The 13675-nt window shown below is 33.9% G+C and overlaps 2 protein-coding genes across 2 annotated transcripts in view; both read right to left on the reverse strand.

Moving 5' to 3' along the window:
• Positions 1 to 3111: 3111 nt before the first annotated feature.
• Positions 3112 to 6960, reverse strand: LOC130612764 (uncharacterized). Its single transcript, XM_057434122.1, has 2 exons — positions 5208 to 6960; positions 3112 to 4522 (listed from the first exon to the last, which is right to left on the reverse strand). The coding sequence occupies exons 1-2, from the start codon at positions 5284 to 5286 to the stop codon at positions 3579 to 3581; spliced, it is 1023 nt and encodes a 340-aa protein (XP_057290105.1). The 5' UTR covers positions 5287 to 6960; the 3' UTR covers positions 3112 to 3578.
• A 1103-nt stretch (positions 6961 to 8063) lies between these two features.
• The window catches only part of LOC130612763 (U1 small nuclear ribonucleoprotein 70 kDa-like), a 29407-nt gene continuing 23795 nt past the window's right edge, over positions 8064 to 13675 (reverse strand). Inside the window, exons 8-11 of the mRNA XM_057434121.1 lie at positions 10213 to 10314; positions 9736 to 9814; positions 8934 to 9050; positions 8064 to 8800 (exon numbers count right to left, since the gene is read on the reverse strand). Of these exons, the coding sequence (XP_057290104.1) occupies positions 8401 to 8800; positions 8934 to 9050; positions 9736 to 9814; positions 10213 to 10314 (698 nt within the window). The 3' untranslated portion in view covers positions 8064 to 8400. The remainder of the gene's footprint in view (positions 8801 to 8933; positions 9051 to 9735; positions 9815 to 10212; positions 10315 to 13675) is intronic.

Below are 13675 nucleotides of genomic sequence, written 5' to 3' on the forward strand. Positions count from 1 at the left end.
GCTTGCTTTTGTTTATTTGAAAGATAGAGAACTTAAGGAGTTACTGTTCCCCTGTTCCCCTGCTTATTCTAAGTTTATGTTCGAGGTGCTTGTTCAAATAACACATGTTGGTTTCATTTTGCAATAGTTCAGTTAGAATATCTGGGTGTTTGTTTGTGCGCATGCGCATCATGGTAGTCATGACACATTGTACAAAAGGCTTACTATCTTACAACTTAAAAAATACATAAATACAATGAATATTTGTTATTTAGAAAAAAAAGTTTAACGCGTCGTGAGTTTTTATGTGTTCCTCTTTTATGTTCGCGATTTTTAAGCATCCAATGGAATGTTAGATTTGGACGACACTCAACATTCTTCACCACAAATGTAACCAGTGAAAAAGTCCACCATCTTGTTTTCAAATTTTTTCTTCTGGCTTTGTGTTTTCAATTCTGCTTTTTGTAGACGTGTCAACTGTTTTTTCTTTTTCTTCAATTTAGATTTCTTATGAGCTTTATGTTTTTCGACAAGTTTCTCTTCCAGTTCAATACCTCCTGATTTATCTCCCAAAATCATGACTTCAGCCATTCCCTTCATCGCTTTGCTAAATCCGTTCACATCCGTCTCAAGATCTTTCAACTCACCTAATATTTCAGATTTTTCCTTGTCATCACTTTGAGCCTGTTTGTGTTTCTCTGCAATTTTTGATCGTCGGTTGATTTGATAGTTCATACCCGTGTTTTCTATTCGGTTGTCATATGAGTTATACATGCCGTAACGGTATCCGTTTGGTTGTTGTGGATAGTCAATGCCGTAGTTTCGGTAATTAAAGTTGTATTGATCAGGCTGAGGATATATGACACCTCTACGCGAAAGATCTTGTTCAGAACGATACGATGGATAGAGCTCTCGCCTTCCTACAAAAAAGATGGAGTTTGATTTTACTACTTTTGCTTTAATGTACCTGTGTAAATAAATCTAAATGTTAGTTGATGCACAAGAATAATCAAAAGAACAACAGTTCTAGTTCAGATGTCACAATTTAGTAGAATTTTATGTTGTGTAGCTAAAAGAGACAACTTGCGGAATTATTTTTGCAGAAATCACTTTTGCGCCTTGATAGCCCTAAAATGCTTTATTTTGCGGAATATATTTTTGTAGAAAAGAACATTGTCCCGAAATATTTTAAGTCGTTGAAAGGATCAGGTAATTTTAGCAGAAAAAACATCAAAATTTTGCTTCTTATAATAGGAAATTGAAGTGCAAAGAGAATTTTGCCGTGAAATTTTTTGAAGATAAAAAAATGAAATTTTTTCCAAGAGACTGATTTTTAAAATGCTTGCCGGCAATGTATCGCAAATATTTTTTTCCCCTAAAGGCATAAATATAGCTATACTTTAATGCCAGAATTTTCGCGATTTTTTTTAGATTTTACGAAAATTTATTTTCGGTGATATAAATTATAATATGATATGAATTCTCTTTGAAGGACAATGTAAAAAGTACTTTTTTTAACTTTAAAAATTTACTTTCCATGTGAATTGTTGCATCGGCACCAATTTTAACTACTTTCTCATTTAATCTAGTGTACCCTGAATCGAAATATATTTTATGATTTGGGCATTCTCTATACCCTTTAACTAAGCTAGATTGACCATGGGTTACATAGTTCGTGTGCTAAGCCCTCTAGAAACCCTTTTCCTACCGAGTATCACTGCGAATTACGAAATACTTCACATTCAGCTTCAGGTGTTTTTTTTTCTCAGTAGAATTGGTTTCGCAAAGCACCCAATGAATTTTTTGCGAGAAATTATTTTCGCGATAAGGAAACAAAATTTTTTTCGTGTAAATTTAATTTTGCGAATGAGATGTGAATTCCTGCAAAATTATTCCTGTTTACTTGTTAAAATTTTGCCATTCAAAGTTCGTTACTAAAGTAGCTAAAAGAGCCCTACAGAAGTGATTGAAAAATAAAACGAAATTATGGTGGGATAAATTAAAGGGAACCCGAGGTATAAAATGATGACTTATATTATAGAGCTTAAACAGTTGGTTAACAAGTCTTTTTACATTTTTTAAAAAGCTCTTTTCGTTCTCAGATATACAAATTTAAAGACCTTATGATGTTCAAGTAATAGAAAATTGGACATTTTCTGTCATTAGTAAGTTTAGACCTGTTAAGGGATTTGCATCCAAACTTTTTCAATGCATAGATAATATAAAGGTGAATTGATTAACATAATTTTTTTTTTGCCAAAATAACACTAGTTTTCTGGTCTCAGATCTCTTAGTTTTTTCCAAATAACGCAATACCTTGAGACGGGTTTGCGAAAATAATTTTTCAGGGTAAGCTTGTAAATATATATTTACTCACAAAATTTGATTGCAAACTAACATGCAGATTCTAAGTTATTATGGGATCATCAGCAAAAAGTGAGAGGTCTGGGACGAGCAAACGAGTGTCAAGATGTTAAGCCAAATTTTCACATCAGACGTTTATACATTATAAAACCTAAAGTGCGAAAAGAAACACCTCGCACTTCGCATATTTATTTCCCCTCACACAAGCAACTTTAGGCTGAAAGTAGACTGAAGAAAAGAATCAAAAACTATGCTACATATCATTGCGGAGATTGTGCAGTTGTAGCGCTGAAACTCAAATCTGAATTAGAATCTCCGCTCCAGCGAATTCTATATGTAGTGTTGTCTAGCTCATTTAGAACTTTATACTGAGCGCCAATTGGCTTGTGTTACAGATAAGAGATACGTATAGCATCTCTCTGACATTGCTAACGGGTAATGTAAAATAGTTAGTGTCAGAAATGTTAGGATGGTATTCCCAAGAAAGTTAAAAAATTAAGTTACTTACATAAAGATAATAAACTGAATAAATCAAACATACAGGCTTTTCCTTGAAATTTCCTATTTTCACCCCCACCTTTTAATAAGTTGTAAAACCCCCCAACCTCCAACCCATTTATTAGTATTTCCCATTTGTTCCGAACGCTGGAGTATATTCATCGTTCACTCTATAGCATATCACGTGATTCATGGGGTAGTTAATTTGGGTGTCAATTCGTGTCTTTCTGCGGTTTGTTTACTATTTCTACACAAAGAAAACAAATACGGTTTAACAATTGTGATTTTTACAGAATTAAAATTATGACAATAATCGTGTCAATGATCTTTAAGGTGGGTTTCCATTAAAACTCATATTTGTTGCACAAATGTCGTGAGGAAATCTATCTCTATTTGTTGTGCGACGTCTTTTGTGTCGCTTTGTTGCACAATATATGTTTCCATTAGTTTCATGACGGCGACTACTGTACAAAAGTTGTTTATAATTTTTACGTTAATGAAAACCGACCTTTACCAACTACATGCTGGTTCCGTAATTTATTCACCTTTTATTTGATACAAATAAACCAATCGCGTTGAATCTTTGTTTATGTTGCGTACATGTTGCGTGCTAAGATAGCTAAGCATTTAGTAGTATAAACATTGAAGTTTACTGCGTGACAGCAGATAAATGTATGTGTTCATTATAAAATAACGTTAAAAAATGTCTTCTTTATCAAAATTCAGAAAGCGCGCTTTTAACAATCGTCTCCACACACATAGTTGGTGAAATAATTCACCAATTTATTTTCCAATCTCTCCTTACTGTCAAGAGTTCGTTTAAAAGCTTCGATTAATTCTGCGGACGATTTTTGTTTTCTTTTTATAAGATCTTTCTTGTCTCCAACCACATCAGTTTTGTCTTCGTGTATCTTCTCTTCAAGATCTGAACTGCCATCGTTGTTGTCTGTGATAAAAGCCTGCTTCATATACTGTATGGCTTGATTGAACCCATTCACATCATTCTCCAAATCAATCAGACCTTGTGATATACCGGTTGCAGTGCTAGTATCCGGGACAGGTGTGTGTTTAGTATGTATTTGCGCATGAGGGACCGGGTTATCCGTACTCTGTTTAGCAGCATTGATTGCTGCGAATTCAGCTGGATAGTGGTACTGGTATGCCGACTGGCGTGGATGCTGTTGTGGCCCATAGTAAATATTGTTGTTGTAAGCGTACGGCATAAAGGTGCGCTTTGCTACGTCATACTGTGGCGTGTACATGTTTCCATAGTAGGGATATGCATAGCTGTTGTAGTAGGGATAGCCTCCATAACCATACATGGATGCAGTTGTATACCCAGGGTATTGGTAGTTGTAAGCATTGTAATAATAACTTGGTGTGGAAGGCAGAACAGCTGCAGATGATACTCCTGGAAAGGCATTGGGCGTAGTGGGTAACCCAACACCGGTGATTTTTCCAAATTCTGTAGCTGTGGTTGTCGTTGGCAAGCCTACACCTGGTAGTTTGTTTACATTGTTGCGTTTTACCATTCTACGCGTGTCCTGGAAGCCTATTTGAGAAGCCGATGGGAGAAATGTTTTGATGAATTCTCTTGCTGCAGATATAGCTCCTCTTGAAGTCTTCTTAACCAAACTTTCAAGACTTCTTGGAACACGTAGTTGCTCGTGCTCATAATAACCTTCAAAAAAGAGCGTATCGTTTTTTAGAGTGTTCATTATCGGTGGTGTGTATTAAGCGTGTTTTGTCGTATTATTCGTAAGCGTGCAAATACATTCAGTCAAGACGACGGATCTATGTAATGACGTTTGTTTGTTGTTAAAAAGGTCAGTCAATGTAATTTGCAGTAATGTACAAAGTCGGTAATGCAATGAGTTCTCATAACAGTGTGTGTTTATTTCATTGTGTACGTATGTATGTATATGTGCGCAAACAAGATCGGTAGCAACATCAACATCAACAACAGCATGTAAACAACAACAACAACAATACATCTTTCATTTCTAGTGGTTTTCTCTTTCGGCAGAGAGTTTGATGAAACACTATGCAAAACATCTTAATGTTCACCGCAGGCATAACAAATCTTTTTCACTTCAAGTCAATAAATATGAGAAATGGTTAGTTCAGTTAAGCCGATATTAAGGAATTTAAAAAAATGCCCTCAGGTATGTCTTCTCAAATAGTTAGCCTACGTAAGGTAAGCAAGATAACTTGTCTTAACTTTTGTTTATTATACTAGCTAGGTATAAAATGTGCTTTTAAAGTGTGCATAAAAAGTTTAGGCAGGGTGAAACACTACGTTCTGTTTCGTTGTAGACATCTAAACGCATACTTAATCATGCGTGCAAAAAAGTTTGCATAATTACCTTCATCGTCTTCGACAAACACAGGGTGTCCATATATTAAAACAACTCCGCAAAGGAGTAACAATACCCTCCAAAGCATATTCCTCCTACTTCATGTATATCTTTTCGCGCAAATTATTTCGATTTTTTCCAACTTTTAATCAAAGTCGTAACCTTGCTATCTTGTCGTATTCAAATTGAATACGCACCCTTCATGGCTGAATAAACTCAAGTAACGCTTCAATGATTTTAGAAAGATACGAGTGCCATTTAAAGAGGCAAACGACCTCGTAATTAACAGCCGCAACTGCGAAGGTAAATTCTTCAAAACAGCTGGAAAATGCCGAAACACACATAAATATATACTCTTGAACATGTCTTAAGAGAGCGTTTTAATTGTTTTGATGATAAACAAGACAAGGCGAATATACGTTTTTACGCTTTCTGTTACTTTTCGCCGCGTTTTAAATTTAGCAAAAGTAAAGTCAACCCACGCGTGTTTGTTTTTGCAACCAGTAGAACGCTAAAAACATCGTAAATATTTTTATCGTAAATATTTACGGCGATGAAAATTGCGTTTTGCCTGAAAGAATGTTTCATGCAGAACGCAAACACACTTTCCGAACCGCAACTCTAAATAATTTACGAAAGCCCGGCAGAAAACAGACAATAGATAGCGATTTAAACGCCTCTTTTATCCAGACAAAACTTTATGCAACGAAAATTTAGTTCAAATTGAATTTTAAAAGCAAGCGAAGATGTTGTGGCTGTGTAACTGCGTAAAGAAGAAAAGTTTAAATTATTAACGCAAGTGGTTTTTACTGCTGTCAAGAAATAAATTTTTGCGGAACTAATTTGCGATCAAAAGAATACGGAACTTACTTTCGCGATTCGTTTACTCTCATTAGGAAAAATGCGGATCTAAATTTTTTATTTTTAATATTTCCCTAGGAGAGTGACAAGAAAAAAGTGTTTCACTCTTTAATTTATAATGAAATTTTGGGATTGATTTTGCGAAAAGGGAACAAAACCACATAAATATTTTTTTCGTAATTTCTTCCTGCAAACCAATTTCTTCTGTAAGGTAAATTCTGCTCAATAAAAAAATAATCTGTCGACTCCGACTCCTTGAAATAGAAATTGGTTAGTTTGATTTGGACAAATGATATAAAGAGAAAACGTTAAGAATACACCTTTCCCGAATTTATATTTTGTAAAATATTGCGTGCATGAAAACGAGGCAAATCTTGGTAAACATTATTCGCGTTCATATAAACATGGAGGAAGACAATACTATGAGAGATATTTTGCTTAAAATAATTGAGGAAAATATAGATTTAGTCTTCGATGAAACTGAAGAAAAAGCGTGAGGGAAAACATGGAGGGAATGCCACCGTTCACGATAAAAGAAATTGAAATGCATCGACAAAATAGTGGTAAACAGCACGGTGTGGCAATTATTAAGACTTTGGAGCGTGACAGAAAGTTTAGGGACTATACTAGAACTATACATATCTGCTGATAGCATTTTCACATCAACAACTACATTTGCTCCAAGTAAAAACAGAATTTTTTTAAAGACTTAGTTATGGTCAGCCCTGTAAAAAGTAATGCTGACAAAAAGGTATCCATCTAACGTTATATGATCCTAGAATTAATGATAGTTTGTGTAATATAAATCCAAGAATATTAAAACTGCAAGAAGATATGCTTATGGTTGACAAACGGGTTGGTTTTGCTCATTGTATTCACAGTACACGAAAAAGAAAAAACAACATTAAATATGCGAACTTTCTTGTTCGATGTACATAGTCACACCAACTACTACCGTTAGAACATACCATCAAGATTGTTACTAATATTGTTACTAATATTAATATATCAAATACTTCAAATAAATCAAAACATAACGAAACACAACCCTATGAGTTTATTGATGTAAATCCTGTATTAATCCCAAAAGATTGGGGTAAATTAAATCAGCATTACACACCTAGCTGTTCAGTAAAGTCGTTTATAGTATCATCAATTAGTTTTTCTTTTAACATTGAATTCCTCAGTTTTGTTAGTTTCTAATTCATCAGGAGTGAAAAAACAGGTTGTTCTTTAGTGATCTCAGCAGAATCAGATGAAGAACTTTTATATGTGCTTTCAGAATCTGTTTTGACTACTACAGGAAGTGCTCTTTTTTCGGACTTCTCCTTTTTTGTGTTGTATTATTTTGTTTGAACGTAAATATATATGGCACAGAGCCATTGATTAATGTTTTTCGTTCACAACCAAAACCTAATTTTACACAGTGTACTTCAAGGTGGACTTCGCATACTTTTGTGTTCTTGTTTACTGTGAACACATCACACCTTCCCTTCTACGATATCTTGAAATGATGCTTACCCATTGTTTTCTCAAACTTGGATCCGATGGAAATGAAAACATTCCAATGCCTGTTTAACTCTGGGTTTATTAAGAGTAGAACTTTTGCATAACAGTACGCAACAAGAGTTACCAGGTCGAGAGGTTGATATACTTGGATAGATTAATGATAAATTTCTTGCTGACCTTTCTGATTGCTACTCGCCATCACAAATACATATTCTTCTTTTACAAGACAAGTATGTTTTCAAATACATTCTAAGTGGTTTCGTTAAGAAAAACCTGCAATCCTTTAGAAAAATACACAATAAAAGATCATTCACAACGCATAAAAGTATCACACTCAGCAGCTGTATTTTTAGTGTTTACAAAGTTTACTAAGAAGTGCCTCGTTTTCATGCCGATGATGTAATCGATAATTTAAATTCGGGAAAGGTGTATTATTTAAGTGACGTATAAAAATTTGATTGGTTAGTGTGCTCACAGGTAACGAAGAAAAAACTGTTCAAATATCTTAGAATATCTTCAAAGCAAGCAGAATTACAAGGTTATATAACTATCGGTTGTTAGCAGCTTGACGTGATTTCAAGCCACTTTTTCATAGAAAAATGAAATTTCACAAAATTCATTTCAGTTTTGCATAACAATAAGTAGCATGTACACGGCAAGCATAAAGTACCGATGACGAAGAGCTTTTGATATACATAAAAATATTTAAAATTAAGAGCTACCACTTAATGATCTTTATAAAGGACATCTAAAAATTGTCGTTGAGAGGATCGTCTTTAAGGGAATTGATCAGTTCTATCTTTATACTAAATAGAAAATTAATTTGATTAGTTTAATCACTGTGGACTGCAGCTTCGTATCCGTTACTGTCATCATATCGATTTTGTTTGGAACTCTCATATTCCTGTTTTACGTATTTCTTTTCATCTTCTTCTTCTTCTTCTCCGTTTTGAACATATTCATCGTTTCTTATCTCGCCATCTTCTTCCCGTCCTGAACGGTAATCATCCCGGTTTCTTTCACGATCGCGATCACGGTCGCGCTCACGTTCTTTTCTGTCACGATCGCGCTCACGGTCGCGCTCACGATCACGATCAGTATCTCTGTCGCCGCGGTCTTTTTTTTCACGCTCGCGTTCACTGTCACGCTCCTCACGGTCACGACCACGACGCTCTCTTCGATCACGGTCGCCATCTCGTTCGTCTCTTTCGCGACGTCTTCTTTCACGGTCTCTGAAATACATGAAGTAGATAATACTAGGAAGTGTTGTTCAAGCAATAGAACTCGATAAACTTGAAGAAAGAAACTTTTTGATATCGTAAACCAAATTGGTATAAGGAAACACAAGTTAATTTTTTGTATTACCGGTCTCGGTCACCTCTTGGCGAACGACTTCTTCTCCTTTCGCGTCTTTCTTCTCGATCACGATCTCCACGATCACTGCGTTCGCGTTCACGGTCTCCACGATCGCGATTGCGGCTGCTACAAAATAGTTAAGGTTATGCAATTAGATAAGAGAAAAATGCGCTTTTCTTAGAATTAATTAAAATTAAATTAAAATTAAAAAAATGTTGTAACAGGTTGTTTGTTTAATGTATGAATATTAATAATTCACGATTTATTTCATTCATTTTCCTTAAAAAAGTTGAGAAAGAGCTGCGACACGTCAAAGAAAATAAATTTGGGAAAGGCTTATTTAATATTTCTTTTTTCTAACTTATTCTTAACATATCCTTACAATCTGGCGTATAAAACCATTTGGAACTTTGTACAAAGTTGCAAGTCGTGTCGTAAAGTTACTTTAAGGCGTAACGTTACATGCATCCAAAAGAAGAGCTAGGTATTCGAATGGTAAACTTATTTAAAAAATGTGTTAGACCAACAAAGCAATCATAATCTTCCTCCCAAACGTACTACACATGTTCAATTCAGCACTCTGGATGTTTATTTAAAGAATCGTGTTTCAAGGGGGTGCTTTTTCTAAAAGAACGTTTAATCGCTCTCTTTTAGGCAAGCCCGATACAAACAATGGGTACAAAGTAACAATGCATTGACTTTAGGCGAGACAAAAGACCCCGACCTATGGATATCAATATGTGCTCGATAAGTCAAGCACTTTGAGAGTGTGGGATTTCTAGTTGATCAAATCAAACAATGAAATATTTACCCTTCCCAGTTCTCCACACGACCAGAATGTTTGATGTTCTCGCTCTCCCCACCTCGGCGCGTTCCACCAAGACCACCCCCTAAGATTAAATATGCGTCAGTTAGTTTCTCCGTATTCTCACAAAAATGTGGGACAAATCAATGCTTATACAATCAGCGGCATGTTAGAAAGTGCGACTACTGTATTCTCAACGCTGTTTAACATACACATATGTAGAAGTTACACTTTTGCAGCCTCCCAACAGCAGAGCATTGGCGACTTGATGGTTTTTGCTAATTTTTAAAATGTTTAAAAAAACTGCCGTTGTGCCAATTTTTTTGTTATCAATTGTAGATCCACGTTAACAGTTCGACACGTTATTTAAACATAAGGCCTCGTTTTCAGAAAAAGGCGTTGACAATACAACAGATTGGATGAAAGTAAACTACATACATCGAGTGAAAAAATCCTCCACTTTGAAAATTGTAGAGTACCCACCTAATCTTCTAGGTCTCCAACTTTTCACAGTACGTCCTCTCTCAACATCAACAACTATTCGTTTGTTATCGATTCTTTTACCATCTATATGTTTATACGCAGCTAAAATACAAAACATGTAGGGGTTTCAAAAAAAAGAGTTTAACTTTCACATTGGCACCTAAAAAAGAATTGGGATTAGTAAAACGATGAATTTTGGGATTAGCTATGCCGTTGAAGTTTCGCATATACTTCACCCAAGAAGACAAGAAGTATCAAAATAACGGTCTACCTTTTTGTCGCGCTCAGTAGTGGATGGGGTTGATTCCGTTTGAGGAGGATGCCAAAAAACAGAACCAAGATGAACGGACAGTCATATTAATAATTTGTTCTTTTAGGTGTTTTATTTGCTATATATTCTATTTAATTAATTAACCACCATTGGCAATTTAAAAGACGTGTGATTCAGCATATTACTTACAATCATAACTCTACCTTGGTACCGTTTCTAACCAACCAATGAAGCAAAATTAAAGCCATTATATGCTTCCTGGACCAGCAACAATACCATTTAGAGTTTTTAGCTCAATTAGTTATATTAACTTACAAGCTTGTTGTTTTTTACGTACTTACAGCTAGCCTGGAAACTCTACTTACTAACATTTAGAATGGTGAATAAAAATAGTCACATTAGCAAGGCTACTTACAAGTCAACTTATTGTCAGGTTTCGTATCAACAAACTTAGAACCGAAAGTTACCAACTAATATATCTGGCTGTTTCCTCAGATGCTTTAAGGAATAGGAACTTAGCTGTTCGACCAGGAATGAAAGTTTGATTCCATTTTTTATTGGTTTATCAACAAAAAATTAAAATAATTATTAAACTGTTCCACAGAATACGAACAATGAAGCTGTATTATCAAATTCTTATTCTTTGACTAAAATCTCTTAAATATTCCATTTTGTCAGGTGTTTTGGAAATTGGATTACTTTAAAAACTGTGAATATAATAACAAGCTTATCAGTAGAACAGTTTGTAAAAAGTTAATTCAAAATTGATTCTTACTAATATTTTGAATATTAAAAATAGTTCTGACTGACCATTCCCACATGAAATTTCTAACGTTTACCTGACAAAGAAATCGCTAGTTTTCCTGACATTTTTACAATATTAAAAAATTCCTGTTTATGACAATTATGTGTCCATTCTTTATTTCATTTCATGCCTGACAAATGTACAAAACCTCTTTCAAAACCTCTTTTAAACACTTCTCACTATAGACAAAATTGTTCAGACAAAACACAGCAGTACACTACCATGGAATACTTACAATTTTCAGATCTACTAAAACATTTCAATAGAAAGTGATTCTAAAGCATTGCCAATAATCAAGCCTTAATCTTGAAGTCTTTTCCTGATTGTTTATGCACTTGGTGTGAACATACACAAAGTTGATCAAATCAAAAAAATTAACCATCCCATCCCTACTTATCATTCTCTAATTGTCGAATTTCAAAAGTTACCATTTTCAAGCTTTGCATTAAGTTGTTCGAAAACATTCCTTTTTAGCTTTTTAAACCATATCAACTTTGAGAACCTCTGTGGAAATGTGCTGAATTTTACAGAACTATTAATTTAATAACATATACTTACACAAATTAACTACTAAAGGTTTGAAAGATCTGATTTATTTTAATGCAAAAAAACTTCATTGATTCTTAAGCATAAAACATATGTATCAAAATATTCCTGTCCTGTCTTTCCTCAAAAATTTCAAATTCAATAATCCAAGATAACAATTTCCCAGGTAGATTTTTTTGGGAACTTTTTTTAACCATTTCGTGAAATGCCAATAAAATATTCTTGGAAATTAATTTTGGATATTTACTTAGCGATTTATACTGGCTATATGCGATTTATATTAAAAAAGTTATTTTTGTTGGGGATAAGTTCTAAACTATTGCTTTTGTGGTTTATATTATCTCACAAACATAAATATATGCAAATGAATCAACGAAAACAGCGTTAAAAATTGTGCAAGATAAAAATCAAAAGACTGAAATATTTTTACCTAAGAGTACCTTGGAAACGTACTTACTTTTTTAGACAAGATTGACTTGAAAACAGAAAATCGAAAAAATATCTTTGTACCTGGACTCAGTCATACTGACCTGCTTTCAAAATATACTTACAAATTTCACGCTTTAGTTATTTGCTGCATCAAATTTAGACTCAAGATTTTTACCTGATGTACTCGGGTCAACATTTTTACCTGACATACTTACACTGAATTTAGATGACAAATACTACCTACCTAAGCTAAAAATACCTACCTAGTTACTTACATGACAAAAGTATTTTTTGGTGAGGAAAGAACCCAACAACTGAGATAACATACTTACATTAGTTTTTAAGCTAGGCTCAGTTAATGCTTTCATATCTCAAAATAATTTTTTTTAATTCAATTAGTATCTTGCATTTATTTGTATTTACTCATTTTTGGTTTTGACATAACAATTTATTAACAAATATTAAATTAGTGTCAGATTAAAACGAATCACTGTAAAATGTACATATATACTCTCAAAATATTTTTATTATTCTCCTTAGCGAATAGAAATAAGATTTTTTTGTTACAGACGCTCCACAATAAAAATGATTGAACACAAAAAACATTGCACTGCTGTATATTTACCACAAAACCTACCAAGCATCTTAAATTTAAAATATCCATTACCTTATTCCAGGAAAATAATGAGGCACAAATTTAACAATTACAAAGCTTACACAAAGAAAATTAATGTGATGTCTATAACAACTTTTAAAAAAGAATAAACCTAATGCGATTTAGTTCAGTTGACTTACAAAAAACATTAAAATACGCGAAAGACGTTTACGACATCAGCTACCCTGCAAGTGAACAGTATCAGGACAATACTAATTTTTTTGTGTCAAGCAAACAAGGAGGACTAGCTATGCGTGTGAATGAGCTTTTTATTGCGATTACTAGAAAATTAAATTCTCAAACTTTAATTACAGGTTTTAAATTATGTAGTTTTAACGTCCTGGATATTTACGTTACACTTTATTAAAATCTGCGTTCATTTTGGGCCCCTTTAATTTCCTGAAATAAGGCATTTTACATTTCATGATAAGTCACAATTATTTGCTATATGCCCATGATCTGCATCATCCACCAATATGCACCTATACAAACCAACCTTTGCTCAACTAAGTCCTAGTAACTTATGATATATCTATTTATAATCATTGCTATATGCCAGCCTAGGAATTTTGAAATTAAAAAGTTGAGAAGTTTTTGTTTTTTTGGGTGGGGGCATTAACACTGGGATTTTATGAAATAATGTTTTTAGGGTAAATAGATTCAAAGTTTCAGCCTCCTTCAAATAAGGTTATTATTCTTTCTTTAAGATCTCATCAAGAATTAACTATTATTGTTGACCCCCTCCTCCCATCACCAT

Source organism: Hydractinia symbiolongicarpus, chromosome 10 (assembly GCF_029227915.1).
Source record: "Hydractinia symbiolongicarpus strain clone_291-10 chromosome 10, HSymV2.1, whole genome shotgun sequence".
Taxonomy (NCBI): domain Eukaryota; kingdom Metazoa; phylum Cnidaria; class Hydrozoa; order Anthoathecata; family Hydractiniidae; genus Hydractinia; species Hydractinia symbiolongicarpus.